General features: G+C 38.5%; 1 protein-coding gene across 1 annotated transcript in view; it reads left to right on the top strand.

Moving 5' to 3' along the window:
• ALG13 (ALG13 UDP-N-acetylglucosaminyltransferase subunit) overlaps positions 1-23132 on the top strand; it is a 90047-nt gene that overhangs the window by 14705 nt on the left and 52210 nt on the right. The window contains 8 exon segments of the mRNA XM_058659252.1: positions 16415-16456; positions 16458-16548; positions 16550-16626; positions 16628-16772; positions 17394-17477; positions 19431-19481; positions 20192-20238; positions 21359-21431. Coding sequence (XP_058515235.1) covers positions 16415-16456; positions 16458-16548; positions 16550-16626; positions 16628-16772; positions 17394-17477; positions 19431-19481; positions 20192-20238; positions 21359-21431 — 610 coding nt within the window.

Raw genomic sequence — 23132 nt, forward strand, 5'->3', positions numbered from 1 at the left:
GTTATTCCTTATGTGTCTGTAGGTGGCTAAGCAAAAGGTAGACAAATCTATAGGAATGCATCAAAAAGATACATGCTTTTTTGATATTGAGTCTTGAGAAAAATTTTGAAGGACCTATTATGCTGTCATACACATTTATCTTATTTTGCTTCTAGATTTGTATGTGTTTTTACCACTTCCTGGCCAAATTCTTGCTTTTGTTTAACACACTGTCTTAACTTTCAACATGATTTTGTTTTGCTGGCTGCAGTCTTTTTCTAAGTGACTAAGTTTCTTCTGAAAATACATGGCACTATGTCTCCTTCTCCCACACACAAATATGCAAAACAGTCACAGATGCCTGTAGGTCCCATGTTAAGGGTCCCTAGATTGAGGCCAACTTCATTAAGTACATTCTTTGGTATTGATTATTAGTTTTGATGATAACTGCTAAATTCTTTTATTGCTACATTTGTGTAAATCTTTTACGTTAACCCTTGTAATTACATTTGTTTAGAGATATCCAGTTTTTAAAATCCAGTGGTAATTGTAAGCTTTTCTCATTAACTTGAAAATATCACAACACGTTTGGAAACTATCCTTAATACTCTTAGGCTGTTAATTCAGTGTCTATGACCCATAATGCCTTATGGAGCAGTGTTTTTGACTGTTGCAAAGGACTAAATGGAATTTTTAAAATCATTTTAGGTTATGTACTGTATTAGGCTATTTGGCAAAGATGACCAGTGAGGCAATAGAGTATTGTTTTTGCTTATTTACAATGAAGTATGCTTCTAAAATACTTGTTTGCTAATCTTGTAGGCACTGTTTGGATGATAATCTGTGAAAAGACATGTTGCATCTTTTTCATTGACCATTTCTCCCTTGGCACAGGATAAAATAGTTTTTCTCCATTGAAAGTGAAGTGTATGGTTAAGAAACTCCCCAAAGTTAGTGAAAAATACTCCTAAACCTTTACTCAAATTATTGATTTTCTGAGTCTGTTTCCTCATTTGTGAATTAATAAGACTAGCTTTCCTCATACATAAGTGCTAAGATATAAACCCAATGTGTGGCACATTTGGAAATTAAAAAAAAGTAATTCCTTTAAAATAATACATTTTCTCTCCATTAGTATTTAAGTAGAAATAGGTAGAGACGTTTCCCTAGAATTCAGTCTATAGCCCTGAATGCAGAAAGCAGTCTTAATTAAATTTCATACTTCCATTTACTTCCAGTTTCTGGTTGTAATTATGATTAGAGAATTGAAATTTACTTAGGAGGTTAAGTGAATTTCTATTCTTTAGAAACAGTGTTATGCTATTTGTTGTTCTTTTCCCCAATCCCCTGTCCCAGGACTGATGAAACTGCAACTATCTTGGTTTGGAAAAGAAAAAGCAGCACAACCCTTTATTTCTGTGGTAAAGTGATACATATTAATGCAGAGTACTGTCTTCCCCCTCACCCATTTCTATTGTACATCAAATGGGAAAAGGTTCTATTGCAAGTTGCTTCTAAAAGTCTAGAAATTTTTATTTCATTTGGTAAGCTCAAATTTATTCAGTTTTCTGTAGGCCATTCCCACTTTTTTGTTTGGATAGTAGACTGACATCACTACAGCTGTTTTTAATGGATATTGTCAATCACAACTTGGATAACCTGAAAGAAGAACAAATCTCTTATCCATCATTGAATCACAGAATAATTCCTTAGACTTGTAAGAAAGCTCAGACATCTTCAGCCCATCTGTTTTTTTTAAAGATTTTATTATTATTGGAAAGCCGGATATACAGAGAGGAGAGACAGAGGAAGATCTTCCATCCGATGTTTCACTCCCCAAGTGAGCCGCAACGGGCCAGTGCGCGCCGATCCGATGCTGGGGACCAGGAACCTCTTCCAGGTCTCCCACGCGGGTGCAGGGTCCCAAAGCTTTGGGCCGTCCTCGACTGCTTTCCCAGGCCACAAGCAGGGAACTGGATGGGAAGTGGAGCTGCTGGGATTAGAACCGGCACCCATATGGGATCCCGGGGCTTTCAAGGTGAGGACTTTAGCCACTAGGCCACACCGCCGGGCCCAGCCCATCTGTTTTTACAGATGAGCAAACCCAGAGAAGGTAAAGTGGCATATCCACATTCCTAATACTCTTCATGATACTGTATTACCTCTCAGAAGCTAAGTAAAACCATTATGTTTTATATATTTACAACTATGCCTTAGATGTGACAGACAACATATGCTTTAAAAATACATGCTGGCAATATACATACTTTTACTGGCTGAAACATGAACTCCCCTCATTTTTTCCAAAATCTTGCAATGAAAACTAGAAGTGATATTTCTCTATTTCAATATAAAAGGTTGTAATTTGTGAATTTGAAGCACATTAATTTATTTTTGACATTTAAATACATCAAGAGGCTTTATTATACTCTTACTTTTCCACTACCTACTGACACAGCTCAGTATTTTATTTTTTTTATTTTTATTACAAAGTCAGATATACTGAGAGGAGGAGAGACAGAGAGGAAGTGGAGCTGCCGGGATTAGAACCGGCCCCCACATGGGATCCCAGGGCGTTCAAGGCGAGGACTTTAGCCACTAGGCCACACCGCCAGGCCCTATTTTTTTTTTTATTTCTTTTATTGTTGTTGTTATTGCTTATGAAAATGGATGTAAAGTAAGCCTTTTAAAATACTGAGCTGTGGGCTCAGCAGCGTGGCCTAGTGGCTAAGATCCTCACCTTGATCCCATATGGCTGCTGGTTCTAATCCCGGCAGCTCCACTTCCCATCCAGCTCCCTGCCTGCTGGGAAAGCAGTCGAGGATGGCTTAATGCTTTGGGACCCTGCACCCGCGTGGGAGACCCGGAAGAGGTTCCCGGTTCCCGGCATCGGATCGGTGTATCACCGGCTGTTGGAAGCACATTAATTTCAAAGCAACTCAAATGTTCATTTTTCATTTTAATTTTCTTTAATTCCATTTAAATCTCTACCTAGAAATACAGTTCCTAAAAAGAATCCCAGCAAGAGTGGGGAAACGTGACAGGGAGCTATTTTTAAAGATTTATCTTCTGGCCCTGTGCGGTGGCTTAGGGGTTAAAGTCCTTGCCTTAAATTCATCTGGATCCCATATGGGCGCCACTTCTAATCCTAGCAGCCCTGCTTCCCATCCAGCAGCCCTGCCTGTGACCTGGGAAAGCAGTGGAGGATGGCCCAAAGCCTTGGGAACCTGCATCCGCTTGGGAGACCCAGAGGCTCCTTGCTTCAGATAGGTTCAGCTCTGGCCGTTGTGGCCACTTGGAGAGTGAATCATTGGACGGAAGAACATTCTCTCTGTCTCTCCTCCTCTCTGTATTTCTGACTTTCCAATTAAAAAAATATTTCTGTATATGTAACTTTGCAATAAAAATAAACAAATCTACAAAATATTCATTCTCTTAGCAGCCACAGGCAGGGAGCTGCTTTCCCAGGCCATAAGCTGGGAGCTAGATGGGCTGCCAGGATTAGAACCGGCTGCCATATGGGGTCCTGGTGCATTCAAGGCAAGGACTTCAGCAGCTAGACCACGCTGCTGGGCCCTGATTCTCGCATTTTTGTTTTAAAAGAAAAAATTGAGAGGCAGAAGAACTGGGAGAGTAGAACAAGAGAGAGAGAGAGAGAATTCTTCCATCCCTGGTTAATTTCCCCAAGTTCTCAAATTATTTAGGGCTGGATCAGGTCAGAACCAGGAGTTCCATGCAAATCTCCCACATGGGTGCCAGGAATGCAAGTAATTGAGTGATCATCTGTTGCCTTTCAGGGATGCATTAGCAGGAAGCTGGATTGGGAATGGAGGCAGAACTCACAGACACTGTGATGTATCCCCAAATCAGTCTGCTTAGCTACATTCCTGTCCACCTTTCTTTTTGACCAAAGATTAATTTAGTGAATACTTTGTCAGGCAACAGCTAATAGCAGTTCATGTTTAATTAAGCGCTTAATTTGTGAAACATGGAACATGTAGGATTTTATATAATACTTTGTTGTTTGTTTTTAATTATTTTCGTAATGATTACATGGTTTATCAGGGTGAGAAGGATCAAGGTTTAGGGAAAATTGGGTTAATTCTTTGCTTCCAAATTTGCTATTTCTTCTTCTTGTTCCTGGGGAAGGGAAGAAACAGGGGAAAACAACTTTCCACACATCCCAGTCCCATCTCAGGTTTTAAAGGATAGAAAAAATAAGTATAGTAACATGTTTTAAATTTCAGAAAATTAACAGAATAAATGGTGAGTGGAATCAAGCAATAACTTTAAGCATTCCTTCTGGTCTTTAATATTGCCTGTAGGCATTATGAATCAGAAAGATGGGATTGTATTATACAGTGCTTCCTGTAAAAAATGGCCTTGAAATCATTTTAGAAACATAATTTATGGAACTCATTGTTCTAGAGCGGTGGGTCTCAAAGTATTTTCCAAGGATCAAGGTCAGCATCACTTGAGTTTGCTAGGAATGCAAATTCTTGGGATTCATCACATGGCCACTACATTAGAATATTGGGAAGAAGCAGTCTGCTTTTAAAAAGCCGTCTGAAAATCACTGTTTTGGAGGTGTACAGGATTAGAGTAGTTTAGGATCCCATTAGAGTCAGCAATTGGGATTTCAAGTGAAGTCGATATTTTGAAGGATGGTGTTCAATACCATGAAATGGTTTTTTGTTACAAACAAGATAGAGTCTATGTCTTAAGGGTATTTCTAAAAAAAGAATTCTATTGTACTAATATGAAGAAAGTAACCAGTTACCACTTCAGCCTTTGTTCAGCCTGCTTTGGCATATACTTCTTCATAACACTGTTACTGATTGAATATATGAAAATTTAGATATGTCTCATAATTAATTATAATTTGTTCATCTGTAAAATGAGGTGTACTTTGTACCTGTAAAGTTCAGCTTTACTGATTTTCCCAGTTCATTATGTCATTGTTTCTTGCTCACTAGCAATAGAAATGTTTATATTAAATTTATATATTTTAATTTGATACATATAATTTAAAATATTAATTAGTGCTACAAAGCTTATAGCAACAAACTGCTGTCAGTGTCCCATTTTCCTCATGTCTGATCTTCTTGCAGGTGACCATATTATTTTGTATGGATTATAAGTAATATGTCCAAGTCATATTTTTGTTTTTAGAACTTGAATGTTTTCCTTAGGCTTTCTAAGTATAAGAGGATCACTTCAAAACCTCTATTTTATTTTTTCTTAAGATTTTTAAAAAATTTTTATTGGAAAGGTGGATCTGAGGAGGAGAGTCAGAAAGATCTTCCGTCCAAAGATTCACTCCCCAAATGGCTGCAACAGCTGGAGCTGAGCCATTCCGAAGCCAGGATCCAGGAGCTCTTCCGGGTCTCCCACACAGGTGCAGGATCCCAAGGCTTTGGGCCGTCCTTGACTGCTTTCCCAGGCCATAAGCAGGGAAGGGAGCTGGATGGGAAGTGGGGCTCCCAGGATTTGAACTGGCACCCATATGGGATCCCGGCGCATGCAAGGCGAGGACTTAACCACTACGCTATTGTGTCGGGCTCAAGACCTCTATTTTAGTTTGACAAGAATATAGTTTTAATGGCGTCGGGCCCAAGAGCTCTATTTTAGTTTGACAAGAATATAGTTTTAATGGGACTGTTGCCATGGTTCAATTTGGTAATCTTCCACTCTGTGACACCAACATCCCATATTAGCCCTGCTTGATGTTCCAGATGCTCTGTTTCCCTTCCAGCTCCCTGCTTATAGCCTGGGAAAGCAGCAAAGGATGGCTCAAGTCTTTGGGACTCTCCACCCATATGGGAGACCTGAAGGAAGTGGTCATTTGGAGAGTGAACCAGCAGATGGAAGAACACTCGCTCGCTCTCCTCCTCTCTGTAAATCTCTTTTTAAAATAAAAAGAAATAAATGTTGAATAATTTATGCCCATGATACTTCAATACATGCATGTATTTTGGGATGATTAAATCAAGCTGGTTGACTTATCCAACTCACCGAACAGTTTTCTAAAAGCTTTTGAAAATTATTTCTTTGAAAGACAGAGTTACACACATATATATCATCCATCTGTTAGTTCACTCCCCAAATGGCCACAATGGCCAGGACTGGCCCAGGCCAAAGCTGGCACTCCATCCAGGTCTGTTGCACAGCTTTGGGAGAAGGATTAGGCCATGTGTTGCTTTCTCGGGTGCATTAGCAGGGAGCTGGATCAGATGAATGGAGCAGTCAGGCCTGGGACCGCTGCTCCTATGGAATGGTGACATTAAAGGAGATGGCTTAACCCATTGAACCACAAAGCAGACCCCAACCTATTTTTTTTATGGTGAGACATTTGAAACTACACTGGCACTATCACTGGGGTGTAGTGAGTTCTGGTTCTGGCTCTGATTCTGATTCATGTCCCTTTCCAATCTGCTCCCTGCTAATTGCCTGGGCTAAAAACTGAAAATTCCGTAAGTGTTTGGATCCCTGCTAAATTGTAGGAGAACCAGGTAAAGATCCTGACTTCAGCTGTTTTGGCCGTCTGGGGAATGAGCCAGCAGATGGAACTCTGCCTTTGAAAGAAACAAATCCTTAAAAAAATCAAAATTCATAGTATGTTGTTGACTGTAGTTACTCAGAACTTAGGCCTCCTGTCTATATGAGACTTTGTATCCTTTGTTGAACATCCCCAGTGCCTCTTTCCCCATCTCATCCCCCCATACTCCTAGCCTCTGGTAAATATCATTCTACTCTACTTCTGTGAGCAAAACGTTTTAGAATTCACACATAGGAAAGTACTTTGGAAATTGTGTGGAAAATGCAATTAAATGATAAATATGGGTATAAAATGTTTTACATCTGTTTTCTCTGCTTTCAGAGTCATATAAAAAGTTGTCAATACTACTATTGTGGAGCATTCTTTTACATTTTCTAATTTTAGGTTTTAAAGTTCTTAAACCACTTTTATTTTTGTGTGTGATATGAGACAAGGATTCAATTTCATGCTTTAGTAGGTAGATACCACTACGTAATGAAGACTGTCATTTCTCCATTGTGTCCTTGGTAGCTTTATGAAAAGCTAATTGACTGTAAATGTGTGATTTAATTTCTGTGCTTTTTGTCTGGTTCTAGGGTGTATGATATTATCTTTATGCTAATACAATGATGTTTTGATTATGATCATTTCATAATATGTTGTGAAATCAGGGAGTGAGATACTGCTAGGTTTGTTTTTTTTTCCTCAAAGTTGTTTTGGTAATGAAGGATCTTTGTAATATTATATTTCTGTGAAAATGTCACTTGACTTTTGAATCTGTGTTACTTTGAGTAATGTGGGCATTTTTGCAATATAAGTTCTCCCAAGTCATGAATGCATTATGCATTTCCACTGATTCATATTTCCTTCAATTTACATCATGAGTTTTCTGTAGTTTTTAGTATATATGTCTTTTACTATCTTTGAGTAAATTTATATGTATTTTTAATTGTTGTTATAAATAGGATTATTGACTTCCTTTTTGTATAATTCCTTAATAGTATGTAGGAATGTTACTGAGTTTTGCATGTAGCTTTTGCATACCCTGCAAGGTTGCTGAATTCACTTTGTAGTCGCAACAGTTTTTGTTGTGTCTTTAGGAATATATAAATTATAGATGTATATATGATCATATGATTATTGGCAATTACAGAAAATTCACTTTTCTGTTAGGAAGCAATTTATTTTTATCTTGCATAATTGTTCAGGGTAGAACTTAGTACTGTGTTGAAAAGGAATGGTGAGAGAGAATCTTTGTCTTAGCTTGATATTGGTGGAAAAGCTTTCAGTATTTGACTATTGAAAGTGATCTTAGCTATGAATTTGTCACATATGTCATTTCTTATGATGTTATTTTCTCTCTATACCAAATCCATTGAGAGTTCAAGAAAGAACAGAATTTTAGCAAATGTTTTTTCTACATATGTTGATATGATCAAAGGATTTTAAAGATTATCTGTTGACTTGAAAGAGTGACAGGGAAAAGAGACTGAGGGTGCTGGCACTTCCTTCTGAAGATCCACTCCCCAAATGTCCAAGCCAAAGCCAGGAGCCACATGAGTGGCAGAGGCTCAGGTATTTGGACTATCTTGCACTGCTTTCTGAGGCATGTCAGCTGAAAGCTGGATTGGAAGCAGAGTAGCTGAGATACAAAAAAAAGTAATTTATTTTATTGTTTTCAAAGTATATAATTACGTAAAAAGAAGGAGAACCAAAAAAAAAAAAAAAAAAAGATGCTACATCTGCTGATTCACTCCCCAGATGACTGTAATGGCCAGGGCTGGGCAAGCTGAGGCCTCAAGCCCAGCATCTTAATCTGTATTTCCCATGTTGGTGGCAGGGATCCAAACACTTGAGCCAACTTCCACTGCTTTTCCAAGGCCTTTCACAGGGAGCTGGATTAGAAGTGGAGCAGCTGGGGGCCCGGCACAGTGGCCTAGCAGCTGAAGTCCTTGCCTTAAACACATCGGGATCCCATATGGGTGCCAGTTCTAATCCTGGGAGCCCCACTTCCCATCCAGCTCCCTGCTTGTGGCCTGGAAAAGCAGTCAAGGACGGCCCAAAGCCTTGGGACACTGCACCTGTGTTGGAGACCTGGAGGAAGTTCCTGGCTCCTGGCTTCAGATCAGCACAGCACTGGCCATTGCACTCACATGGGGAGTGAATCATCAGATGGAAGATCTTCCTCTGTGTCTCTCCTCCTTTCTATATATATTTGACTTTGTAATAAAAATAAATAAAATCTTTAAAAAAAAAAGGAAGTGGAGCAGCTGGGACTTGAACTGACATCCATATAAGTCTTTACCTGGTACACCACAAAAGACTTTGAAAAAAGACTTTAATGATGATGCATGCATTACTAGTGGTGGCTTCACCCACTCTATCACATCACCAACCTTAATCATATAATCCTTATATCCTTCATTTTGTTCATGTATTACATGTATTGGTTTGCATGTGTTGAGTCATCCTTACATACCAGAAATAATCCCACTTGATCATGGTGAATGATTCTTTTAATGTTTTGTTGAAATCTATATGCATGGTGTTATTGAGAATTTTTGCATCTTCGTCATAGATATTGGCCTGTGCTTTTGTTGTGTTATTGTCTGGCTTTGGTATTTGGGTAATGACTTTGTAAATACTGTTCAGTTTTCTGAGAGAGTTCAGGGTTGTTACCAGTTCTTTAATTCTGGTAGAATTCACCAGTGAAGCTGTTCTATCCTAGACTTTACTTTGATGAGAGACTTTATTTTGATAGAAGACTTTAAACATTAACCTGTTCATATTTTCTACTCATAATTTAGTTTCGGTAGATTGTGTCTAAGATTTATCCATTTTTGTGGTTATCTGATTTTTTTGTCATATACTTACGATCTTTTGTGATCCTATGTATTTCTGTAATACTAGGTGTGTTGCTTTTTTGTATTTTGTATTGTTATTTTCCATGATACGGTTTTGTAGGTATAGGGCTTTCCTCCCTTCTTTTTATTCTTCCTCACTCTGTCACCCCCATTCTGCTATTTAAGTATATCATAGCATTGCAGGTATAGGCAGTGGTAGAAAATCTAGTATCGTATTGTCAAGGTATGTTTATTTTTTTTTAAGATTTATTTTATTTTCATTGGAGAGTCAGATATACAGAGAGGAAGAGAGACAGAGAGAAAGATCTTCCATCCGATGATTCACTCCCCAAGTGAGTGCAACGGCCGGTGGTATGCCAATCCAAAGCCAGGATCCTGGAACTGAGTGCAGAGTCCCAAGGCTTTGAGCCATCCTAGACTGCTTTCCCAGGCCCCAAGCAGGGAGCTGGATGGGATGTGGAGCTGCCGGGATTAGAACCGGTGCCCATATAGGATCCTGGCGTGTTCAAGGCGAGAACTTTAGCTGCCAGGCCACACCGCCCGGCCCGGTATGTTTATTTTTAATTCTTATTTTTCATTATACAATTCCATAGTCTCGGGAATCAAGGATCAAAGTATAGTTCATTGGGAATGCTGCTTTTATTCGAAAGTACAGATGCTTACTGAAACATGTTTTTACTTCCCAGTATGCTAGTTTCTATTATGCAGTTCATTTATAAGAAAAAAAATATATATATATATATATGGTCTTTCATACCTTGGAGCCCCCTCCTGTCACTCAGGCAGGAGCTCTGTTTCTCTCTTTCCTAAATAAATCATACTTTGTAAAAAGAAAAGAATATATATGTATATACATGTTTACTTATCTGTTTTATATATTGCATGAGTGTTGCCTTATATCATAAAGAATATATGGTATTTGTCCTGTTGGGATTGGCTTATTTCACTGAGCATAATAGTCTCCAGTTGGAACCATTTTGTTGCAAATGGTGGAATTTCATTCTTTTTAATGACTGAGTATAATGGATGTACCATGTTTTTTTTTTTTTTATCCATTCCTCTTTCAATGGGCAGCTGGATTGTTTGCATCTCTTCACTATGGTGGATTGTGCTACTATAAATATACAGTTGCAGGTCACCTTTTCATGCAGATATCACTTCCTTTGGATATATTCCCAGGATTGAGATAGCTGGATCAGACAGCAGATCAGTTTTCAGTTGTTTTAGTGCTCTCCATACTGACTTGCATAGTGACTGCAGGAGCCTGCATTCCCGCCACTAGGTGGATAAGTTTGTTACTTTTTCCTTACATCCACTCCCCTGGGTGTTGCTAGTAAATATCCAAATGTAGGGCAACCTCATTGCAGTTAGATAGAACCTCAGTGTGGTTTTTATTTGCATCTCCCTAAGAGAGGGAGCCTGAGAATTTTGAATTTGTTCTTTTGAAAAATGCCTGCTGGATTCTGTCACTTATTTCTTCATAGGGTTGTTTGTTTTGCTGTCCCTGAGTTTTGAAGCTCTTTGTAAATCCTGGAAATTAGTCCCTTATATATTGTGTACTGTGCAGAAATTTTCTCCCATTTTGTTGGTAACCTCTTCACTTTGTTGATCATTTCCTTTGCTGTACAGATGCCTTCCCTTTACTGATTTTATTTGAAAATTTTTCTTAGTCTAGATAAAGATTATTTCATTTTGTCTTTTCAAATAACTAGGTTTTATTGATTTTGTTCTGTTTCTAGTCTATTTCACTTGCTTATGCTCTAATCTTTGTTATTTCCCTCCTTTGAGCTTGCTTTTTCTAATTCCTTGCAGTGTAATGTTAAGTACTTAAGTACTTTGACAGTGTTATTATCTCCACAAGTACTTCAGCCATCTTCTGTTGTCTCCCATGGTATACAAGTCTTGAAGTTTGGAGTGGAGCCCAGGCTGAAAACAGACACCAAGATAGGAAATGTTTGCATTCCGAGTGGCTTGTTAACTGCTCCCACAAGCACCCATCTCCAGTAGATTTGGTGGAGGTGTTTATCATTATAAATTCCCTGTCAGGACTTTTTTGTTGGATCCTGTAAGTATTTATATGTTTTGTTTTCATTTTCATGTGTTTCAAAGTATTTTTTGTTTCCTTTTCTATTAGTTTCATTTTTTAAAGGATTTTTAGATTTATATTGGAAAGTCAGATATGCAGAGAGGAGGAGAGACAGAGAGGAAGATCTTTGTCCAAAGATTCATTCCTCAAGTGGCTGCAATGGCCTGAGCTGAGCCAATCCGAAGCCAGGAGCCTCTTCCAGGTCTCCCACATGGGTGCAGAGTCCCAAGGCTTTGGGCTGCCCTCGCTTTCCCAGGCCACAGGCAGGGAGCTGGATGGGAATTGGGGCTCCCGGGATCAGGACTGGTGCCCATATGGAATCTCAGCATGCTCAAAGCAAGGACTTTGGCCACTAGGCCCTAGAGTTTCATTTTGTGGTAGTGGCAATATACTAAAAATCTGTTGGCAAATTCCCAATCCTCCGTATACAAAAAAAGAAAACAGCAAAAATTGAATTATTGAAGCCTGTAAATTTTGGTTAATGACTTAGATTCCAAAGTCTTTAACAACTTAGATTTTAGCCTAGCAGCTAAAGTCCGGATCAGCTCCAGCCGCTGCACCCACTTGCAGAGTGAATCAATGGACAGATCTTCCTTTCTGTCTCTCCTCCTCTCTGTATATCTGACTTTCCGATAAAAATAAATCTTCAAAAAAAAAGTACAATTCAGGGCTCAGGGCCCAGCATGGTAGCCTAGAAGCTAAAGTACTCACCTTGCGTGCACTGGGATCCCAGATGGGTGCTGATTCTAATCCCGGCAGCCCTGCTTCCCTTTTAACTCCCTGCTAACTCCCTGCTTAGGGCCTGGGAAAGCAGTTGCGGACAGCCCAAGGTCTTGGAACCCTGCACCTGCGTGGGAGACCTGGAAGAAGCTCCTGGCTCCTGACTCCTGGCTTTGGATTGGCTCAGCTGCCACCGTTTCGGCCACTTGGGGAATGAATCCGTGGATGGAAAATTTCCTTTGTCTTTCCTCCTCTGTATATCTGACTTTCCAAGGGAAAAAAAAAGTGCAATTCAATAATATTGAAAGATTTATTTAAATTTTATTGGAAAGATGTACAGAGAGAAGGCAATACAAAAAGATCTTAGCCTTCACTGGTTAACCCCACCAAACGGCTACAAAGGTCAGAGCTGAGCCCATCCAAAATCAAGATCCAGGAACTTCTCCTGGGTCTCCTACACAGGTGCAGGGTTCTAAGCTTTGGCCATCCTCTACTGCTTTCCCAGGCTGTCAGTAGAGAACTGGATAGGAAGTGCTACAGCCGGAACACAAAATGTTGCCTATGTGAGATGCTGGAGCTTGCAGGTGGAGTATTAGCCAGTTGTGCTATTACTCCACCCCTCAGTAATTTTAAATGATTATACAGAATTGTGTAAACATCAAGAAATAGTTTTAGAAATCTTTTATCATTCCAAAAAGATTCTTGTGCCTGTTTGTTGTCCACGCCTATTCTCAGCACAGCCCCAGGGAACCACTGATCTGCTCTGTGTCTCCATAGATTGCATATCAATGGATTCTTTTGAGATCATACAGATTTTACAGATGGTCTCTTTTATTAAGAAACTACATCTTTGGTTAAAGCTTTTTGTCTATGTTATACTCATCTTAGTCATGAGATTTTTTTTAAAAGAATGATTTTTGTTGGTAAGTCATATATAAAGGAGAAGGACTTTAGCTGCTGGACTACTGTGCAGGGCCCAGTCATTTGGATTTTAATTTGCATTTTCCAATGATGGTTGAATGTTTCATGTCCTTATAAGCAATTTGTTTATTTTCTGAAATGTTCTTTAATCTTTTGCCTGTTTAAAATTTAATTTTTTCTTTAAGGTTTATCTATTTTTATTTCAAAGGCAGAGTTACAGAGAGAAGGAGAGATAGAGGAATCTTCCATCTGCTGGTTTCCTCCCCAAGTGACTGCAACAGCCAGAGCTGATCCGATACAAAGCCAGGAGCCAGGAGTCTCTGCCAGGACTCCCATGTGGGTGCAGGGTGCCAAGCATTTGGGCCATCTTCCACTGCTTTCACAGACAGTAAGCAGAAACTTGGGTTGGAAATGGAGTAGCTAGGACATGAATCGGCCTCCTTATGGAATCCAGGCATTGCTTAAATGGGGAGGATTAGCCTGTTGAGCCATGGTGTATTCGCCTCGCCCGGAACTGTTTTCTTGTTGACTTTTTATAGTCCTTCATATATTTTTTGCACAAACTTGTTTTGACTTGATATAATACTGAAATATTTCCTCACAGCTTGTTGCTTTTCAAACTCCCAGCAAAGGCAAAAGTTTTAGTTCTGGTAAAGTCTAGTTAGTTCATCAGTTTTTTTTTTTTTTTTCCTCTTTCAGGCTATATCCTCTTTACTTATTGAAGGCCTTGAACATTTTCTGTTTTATTCTAAAAACTTCAATGTTTTATTTTACATTTATTTATTTGAGAAGCCTAAGAAGGTTCGGGGGAGGGGATAGGTGGAGGAAAAAGACACCCATGTAGTAGTTTATTCTTCAAATCACCATGATAGTCAGGGCTTGGCCAGACTAATACTGGGGCCTTGAACTGAATCTCGGTCTCCCACATGGCTGGTAGGTACCCAATGGCTGGGTCTTTTTGCTGCCTGTCAATGCACATTTTAGTAGGGAGTTGGATGGGAAATGGATCAGTTTGGATGAAACTGGCATTGCAATATGGGATGCACGAATCACAGTGATCTGTGATCTAGTTTGGGTATATCACTGTACAAACAGATATAGGTCGATTTTTTTGCATATGAATTGTCATTTCTACTAACACCATTTGATGAAAGTACTGTAATTTTTTCTGTTGCACTGCTCTCGCATCTTTGTCAAAAATCAGTTGAGCATCTTTGTGTGGGTTTAGCTCTGTGAGCATAGCTTGTGCGTTACTTATCCTTTGTTTTTCTTTTCCTGATTTTTCTTTGATTCTGGTTTCCTTCTATTTTCTGATTCTCCTGATTACCCGTTCCTCAAAATGATGTTTATAGATTTTATCAGTTAAAGTTTTATATCTTATTTTTGATTTAACAAGCAACAGTTATGAAGAATTTACATTTTTTTCTCTACAAGTAAAACATATCAAGATGAATTACCTTTTAAACTAGAGTCCTTACTACTTGTTAGTTATTTAAAAAGATGGTAGAGTTCTAGTTCATACGATATTACGATATTATTACGCGCAGCTAATTCCCACAACCTGGTTCTTTACCGTGAGCTGAAACACCAGACGCAACGAGGTATCTTAGGAGGTTTATTCCAACGGGGCAGGAACGGGTAGAGATGGTGAAAATCAGGGGAGAGAGAGAGAGAGAAGAGAGGGGTAAGAGCAGGGTAAGAGCCAGGATAAGAGAGCGAGCCGCACCTGGGGAAGCCTTTTTGTCTGCCAGGTGTAGGGGGTGGGGATTGGGAGGGATTGAGGCCAGGCCCCCAGGGGATTGGTGCCTGCAGGTGAATGCCTAGGGATGATTGGCAAGTGGGTGGAGTTGGGGAGGGGGCTGGAAGATTGGGAGGTGGGATTCAGGTGGAAAGCCAGGTTACATCCGATTGGTGGATAGCTAGGCCGGCGCGAACTTCATGAGCTGTGAGGAAGAAGGAATGGCACCGTCCAGGGAAGGCTATTGGAATAACTCCTTACACTACTTTTTTCAGTGAATTAGTGGCTTTAAAGAGTGATACCTGTTCCCAGTGCTTCAGAACTTTTGCAAAAGGTTTCACTTCCCCAGGGTCATGATTTATTTTAAAAATGAATGAAAGTAACTTCAGGTTGGCTTATTGAAGGAAGATTTTATTCCTTTTTCTACAGTGCTTTTGTATTTTGTTCCTAAATGATAAAATTAGTAGTTGATATTTTTTCTAAAGGGAATATAGTCATGTTTACTGCTGGATGCACAATTGTAAGAAAAATAGTTTGAAAGCAGCTCACTATGGCACTTCTCCAAATCCGGCTTTAGACCGATTGAAATTTAAAAGCAGAAAAGGAATTGGATTTTGACATTTAAATAAAAACAAGACACTTCATAGTAAAATCAAGTATTACAAGTGACTGGCCCTCTTTTTCCCTTTATTTTTTACTTTGATTTTTCTCTCCTAGAGTAGTATTCTAATAATACATTATAATGTGCCTCTCAGATCCAGCCCCTCTCACACAGTACCACAGCATTTTACATGTAGTCTACTAGAGAGTTTGTGGAGAAGGTATTTTACGTATGCTACTTTCGTTTGAAATGCTCATGTTTTTCCATTTTTAAGAAATTTTTTTTTCTGCTGTTCTTAGTGTCCTACGGTACTTTGGAGACATTAGTGAAAAATTGTATCAGCGCTTTCTAGCACAGCTAATAGACTGTTTTTGTGATTCTAGCAGGGTTACTGCTATCTTAGAATTAAAATGAGATTACTTAAGCTGCCATACTTGAAATATCCAATAATTGCTTTGATATTTTACTTTGCTTGAGCTGTGACCTCTACTCCATCAAATCAAAGGCGCTCCCTGCCCACCTCTTTGTTTTTGAAAAGATATTCTTAGTAGTTAGTAAACTACGTATTTTCCTGCAGCTATGAAGGAAGCAGGCAATTTGGGTCGAGACTGTAGTTGTAAAAATCGGGCAGAGATACTAAGGCAATCTACTGTGGACCAGGCTGTTCTACACACCTGAACCTTATCAAAGTCCCCTTTGCAGCCTCGTGCAGCAGTTGCCCCGAGTTAAGCTGCGTACTGCTGGTCCCAAAGCTCAGCTGCTTATGCATACTTTTCGCAGCCTTGGGCTGATTAGGTTAATGCTTCCCTTCCCCAATGAGGTAGCTCTAGGAGCACCATTTCCCTCCCACCCTCCCTTTCTCCCACCCTTCCTTCCTCCCACCCTTCCTTCCTCCCTCCCTCCCTCCCTAGTCTGCTTCTCCAGTTCCCCATTCTTAGGAGCATTGCTGTTCCTCTTCTTTTCACAGGGTCCCAACCTGTCCTGGGCAAGCCAGTTCTTTGCTTCTGCTTCTGGAAGTGCCAAGATTCTGCAGTGCTGACTTCAACTGCCTTCTCATGCCTTGGCGTGGGGCTGTTTTTCAGATACCTGCGTAAAACCAGTCCTTGTCACTCCTATTCTTCCCTGCATTCTGCTACTTCCTTTTGCCACACTTCTGTTCCTTCTGCCTTCTACGACCCTGCAAGATGAATAAAGGATGGAAAAAGTACTGCGGCCAGAAATCTCTGAGTGAGACATCAATGGATGAATATTTAGGCAGCTTAGGGCTGTTTCGAAAGCTGACTGCCAAGGATGCCTCTTGTCTCTTTCGGGCTATTTCGGAGCAGGTAAAAGAAAAACCTATCTTCCCTAAATTGGAGCAGGTAAAAGAAAAAAAATCTTTCTTTCCTAAATTGAATGTTAAGAGTTTGAAATATGGCGTGGTCCTGTAGCACGTCCCCGTAGCCTTCTGTGAACAGAAAATTCCATTTATTATTTTCTAGTGAAAACATTCAGGCAGATTAAGTCCTGGAAAGAGCCCATCTGTATCTTATTAGCGTGGTGTGTGCCTTTGCTGATTAGTTGAAATATATTGCTATGTCTTTGCTGTTATTTTTCTGTTTTGTAAATACCCTTCTGTAGGAATAAGATAATGGGGTTAAAGAAAACTTTGAAATATGTCTTGATCTTTTGTAAGTATGCCGTTCTTACTCCAGATTTTATGCCTAAGAAAAACTAGAAGCTGTGTAAATCAGGAGTAGGAAAGAGGAAGGGGGAAGCATAAGAAAATCTCTCCAATCTCACTAAAGTTACTAAAGATTTTCATCAGAGACGGACTGTAATTGTCCCTTTTCCTTCATATTTTCTGAATAAAGGAAGCTTAGCATCCAGCTCATAGTCTTAAATTTAGAAGCTTCTATTTCAAATGACTACTGGTGGTGAGGTTTTTTTTTTTTTTTTCTTTTTAGTTGTTTTGCAGCCAGGTCCATCATTTGGAAATCAGAAAGGCTTGTGTTTCGTATATGAAAGAAAATCAGCAAGCTTTTCAATCTGTAAGTAGAATGCATACTCAATGGAAAGTTGTCCCTAGAGTATGTAGCAGGTAGGAAAAAGAATTTCGAGCACTTCCAAATGAAAGTTAGATTATATTGTGCAATCTCTTCCCAGCAGCAAATACTTAATTCCCAGCTGGCTTCCTTCCCACTAGCTAACATGCTTAGACCTCATCTCAGAACTAAGTTGTTTTGTAGTGTAAAAAAGTTTTTAAAATTATCTGTGTCTTATGTGTTCAGAACAACAAAAATCCAAACCTTAAAAAGTGACGTTTTCACTGTTTTGTATTATCCATACTAATGTTTTCTTTGAAAAATTAAGTAGTTCATGAAAGCCTAAAATAGCAATAGCTAAACCTATATATATCAAAAATGTGTACAAATGGGAACCCACTTTTATTCCTTTGCTAATGCTATACACAATCTTCACAAGGAATTTTATAAAATGTAATTGCCAATGAACAAATTACTCTAAACTCCTAAGTCTTTTCCTGTGACAAATTGTAATATTGGAGTTCTGCTGCTAATGATTGAAGTTAAGTAAAACAACTTTCAAGGTCTCATTTGCAGTGTGCCTTTTTGTGTGGCTGTTTATTTTTCAGACCCTTCAAGGCTTTTCCATTACTATTTGATTTCTATTTTGTGGGTGTTTGCTTGCCTGCTGTTCGAGGTTTACTCTTAATTTTCTCAACAGGTTTCAATAAACTATCTGAAGGCTTCTTGAGTTTCAGGCTTATTACCTCGAAGCTTGATGATAGTCTTCTTCACACCTGGGGAAAAGATTATTGCCTTACTTCCAATGCAAGATTGTGGTGTAAAGCAGTGCATCTCAAGTATTTTTGTGCATACAAATCACTTGGGAAACTTGTTAAACTACAGTTCTGATTCAGTAGGTCTTAGCTGGAGTCTGATTTTTGCATTTTTAACAAACTCCCAAGTGATGCTTGCTGTTGGTTCATGGGCCACATTTTGAATAACAAAGATGTATGTAAAATGTTGAAACTGCATGGATCAATCTCAAAATACACTGAATGAGAGAAGCCAGGCACCTCCCTCCCTCCCCAAAAGCTTACTCTTTGATTTCGTTTATGTAAAGTTTTAGAAAAATAGAAGCCAATCTGTACTGCTTGTGTGTAGTAGATCAGTGGCTGTATGTCAGGTATATAGAGGCACAAGGAAATGTATAAGGTTGTGATATATTTATTGTCTGAGTCAAGAGAATTTCTTGGATGTATTTATAAGTCAAAAATTTGTATCATTTAAATTAGTGTATTATATGTTAAGTGGCCCTCAAAATTCTTAAAAACAAAATGAGGAATAATTAAAAATTGATTTAAGTCTAGTGATATTTTTGCATCAAAATAGAAATCTGTATTTCCTGAGTGTAATTTTAGTTTTGTTGAAGCATACATTACATTCAACAATTTGTCATTTTAAGTTTAGCATTTTTAATTTTGTAGTAACATAATCATGCAACTGCTGTCATAATCAATATACAGACCATTTCCATCACCCCTAAGAGTTCTCTTTTGCCTAGGCTTGTTTTGAAATGAGTGAAGTTCTCTTTAAAGTTCCTCATTTAACTTATTAAATGCATGTTTCTTGCCAAATTTAAATCCTTAAAATTGTCGGGCTTAGTTGATTCATGAAAATCCTCAAGTCACTTTAAGTTGGCATTTCAGAAGAAGCTCAGAGGCAAACCATTTGAGGGAATGCATTGGTATGTGGATAAGCAAGGACCAATTCCTAAGAAATTTTGATAGGAGAACTTTTCTCCACTCATAGCTGTTGTGTATGTATGTGCAAATCTTCTTGAGTTGCTGTGCAAAATAGTAATTTAATACCATAATTGTTAAGCTAGCCACAAAACCCATTGGAATCTAATACTGCAAAATAATCAAATTTCAATAATGCTATATATTTGGTTAAGTCAAGTTTGTTTTATTTTTGAAGTATGTGGAGGGATCTTTTGAGAAATACCTGGAACGGTTGGGAGATCCCAAGGTAAGATCAAATTAAGGATTTAATATTTTCAGAGTTATTTGGAATTGTAATCAAAACATTCATCCATGTTGCTGTAGCCAGACCAAAAATATTTTCATAACAAGTCAGCTGTGTTGAGTCAAATAGTTGCTGGAAAAGTTTAGAGTGTGGCAATTGTGTATTAATCAGATGCATAGGCTAGTGGGAGAGTATACATTGCTTGAGAAAAGGACAAATTTAGGCCTTTTCACTTTAATGGGGGGGGTGATGATGAATGTTATTTTGATTTTTATTAAGCAGTTCCCTGATTTGTAGTTAACAACTTTTTGTAGAAGTGAAATTCAAAAACACACTTCAGTTAGACGTAATTCTTATATAATACAATTAATTTTATATTTCTATACTGAAACCACATTTACTGAATATATCCTGCCACTTTTGTATTTTTAAGTTCCAGTTTTTATACTGCCTTTTAAAACTCCCTTTTGAAAGGCCATTATTACTTAATGGCAAACTAAGAAAGGCTTAGATGGTTTTCTTTTCCCAGGATAAGTTGATTTTAATGAGTAGCTATCACAGTATTCCAAGCCTCAAAACAAGTTGAAGTGTGTTCTACAAGTTCTTTTATGTAAAAGAGTAATAATCAGTTAAGAAAAGAAGTTGAACTTGCAAATCTTCAACCTTCTAAGTACAGAATGATTTTTTAGAAACTGTATGTTATTTGTCTTTAGGAAAGTGCTGGCCAGCTGGAAATAAAGGCACTTTCTCTAATTTACAAGTAAGTTTTATCCACTTTGAGTTTGTGACTGTGTGTGAGTGTGCACGCATGCATCCACGAATTTGTAAGGTTGCAAATAAACTCCCTTTAGAACTTGGAAAACTTATGATCTGATATACTGATAATGTAAAGTGAAGAAGTCTAAGCAGTGTCAGTTTGATATGATTTTTGGATGGAGAATCTTACAGACAGTCTTAGCATAAGGACTTGTAGCATAAGAACTACTGGTATAATCTTGTAAGAAATTAGAAAAAAATTATTGCATATTTGATTTGTATCTCTTTTGCATGAATTCTCAGTGGGACAGTATCACTCTGTAAGGTAGAAATTCAATTTGAAAAGGGTGAAAAAAAAGTTTATTGTTTTGGTCCTTGGAAAAATCTTAGTGCATAAACTAAAGATATATGGTACATTTGTGGAATGACAAACTGCAAAGGTGGCATTTAAGAAAGCTTAGGATGTTGAAAGATAGTTCTGTAATACTCTGGTAGACTCAGAACTCTGCTGTTATCAGGGTTTGTTAAAATTAATGCTTCCTGGTCTGCTTGTTCTCACTAAAATCTAGCAAAAATTGTAGAATTAGCATTGGTCAGGGGACAACTTTTGGTTAGTGTGCTTCTTGTTTTTGTACAGCTATGAAGTGTGTGCATATATGGCTAAGAAAGATCCTTAAAAATACTTGTTTTTAAAAAGTCAAAGATGCTTTATGGCATCAAAAATTACATGAAATTCAAGTTTTAGTCCTTAAGTTTTATTAGAACACATACTTGTTTACTTATGCGTTGTCTGTGGCTATTATCTGGCTTTTTACCTCTCCCTACCCCCCCCAAAAAGCCAACCCCTGCTTTTCAAAAGAGTATCACCAAATCTAAGAAATTTGCGATTCACAATTTGTGAGCTCCCAAAATTAAGGGATATTTTAAAAAATTCATACAACTTCAGACTTAGTTTCTGCCTCTTGTTATCATTTAACTTCTTGATTAATTTTGATGCCAAACATTAAACTGAATAGTTGAATTGTTTTCTGTGAATAAGGTAGGCAGTATAAAGCACAAACACTTCTATAACTATCTTCTATGTATGAAGTTATCTCTTCCCCTTTGTGTTTTACTCCTTGTAGTCGGGATTTCATTCTTTATCGTTACCCTGGAAAACCTCCAACTTATGTCACAGATAATGGTTATGAAGACAAGGTAAGATGATAAATGGATGTTGACAAGCAATCTAGTGATGCTGTTGGCTTACCAAGATATTAGGAAATAAATAATCTAATCTTCATCTTAATGAAAAGCCTAGATGACCAGATTCTTTTTCCTTTTTAGTCATCCAGTGTTGTCAACTACCTCTGACCAGATCTCATCTTGTTACTCTCTTTAAGAGAAAAAAAAGGAAAATCCACACTGGGCCACTAATGCTTGCTCATTGACTAGAGAGACTCAAACTGTGAGGCTAAGCATTCAGCGTCCTAGTGTCCCACAAGTTTCCAAATTCATTGTCTTCCATCTTTAGTATACCTACGGCTTTCATACTTTAAGTCTGTTTGTATTTCAATTGTCAATTCCTCTGGGACTTTGCCAGCTCCCCTGTAGTAAGTCCCTCTCCTTCTCCACCTGGCAGCTTTCAGGTAATTGATGTATCCCTTACATTGTATCTGTTTTTAATGTCTGTTTCATTAGTCTGAAAGTTTCTTGAAAGCAGGTATAGTAATCTCCCTAACAATGTGTTTGGAGAAGGTTGTTTTGATTGCACCTACTCAGCAGATAGCCAAATTGTTTTTACAGCATGTAATTTGCTAAAAATTTTTTTACTTGCAGAAAGTTTTTAAGAAAAGGTTTTTTACCCTGATTAATTAGTTAATATAGGACTACCGCAAATGGCCACAGTGGTTCTAGGTTTAGGGTCCCACAGCTTTGGCCCATCCTCCAATGCTTTCCCAGGCCACAAGCAGGGAGCTGGATCGAAAGTTGAGCTGCAGGGAAAGGAATTGGTGTGCCTATAAGGTGCAGTTGCTTTAAGGTAGCATGTAATTTATAAGAAAAGCAGTTGAGACATTGCTTTACCAGTGACCACCAGCTAATGTGTTGCAGATAACCCCTTTGTATAAAAATTATTTTCTCTGGGCTTTTGGGAGACCAAAGTGAAATGATGAAATCTTCGCCCCCACTGAAGACTTAAGGGACTATGAGGACATACAAATACATACACTACAATTTTATAATAAAATAGGTGCAAAAGAGCATAAAAGGGGCCAGTGTTTTGGCACAGTGGGTAAGCTGCTCTTGTTGATGGCAGCAACTCATATTGGAGCACCAATTCAAGTCCTGACTTTGGCATCCTGTCCAGCTCCTTGCTCTTATCCCTGGGAAAGTAGCAGAAGATGGCAAAAATGCTTGGGCCTCGGCCACCCACATGGGAGACTCATGGGCTCTTGGCCTCTGGCTTCTTAGGAAATGGGCCAGTGGATTAAAGATTGGTCTTACTCTGGTTGCTAAGCAAGTAAATTAATACATTAATCTTTCACAAAGCATAAAGAAGATGCCTTGCTCTCTGCTTGAGTGAGAAAGCTTCATGTGGTAGTGAGATTTAAATGAAGTATCAGAAAATGAGTCCATTAAGTATGAAGGAACAGTTGTATTCGGAAGAAACCCTATGTGCAGATGTGTGCAACAAGGACCTTAGTTGTATGTGAAGCGGGCAGTGCTGAAAAGATAGACTGGAATTACATGCTGGGGGTAGAATAGCCTGTAAAAAGAATTTGGGCTTCCGTTATACAGAGAAGTTAATTGAAACTTTTCAAATTGATATATTGAGCTGCTCACCAAAGATCTTGAAACCTTCCAATTAGCTTCTTTGTGGAGACGTTTCATTCAGAACATTTTATAGCAGAGAAAAGT

The sequence above is a fragment of the Ochotona princeps genome, chromosome X (genome assembly GCF_030435755.1).
Source record: "Ochotona princeps isolate mOchPri1 chromosome X, mOchPri1.hap1, whole genome shotgun sequence".
Classification (NCBI taxonomy): Eukaryota; Metazoa; Chordata; class Mammalia; order Lagomorpha; family Ochotonidae; genus Ochotona; species Ochotona princeps.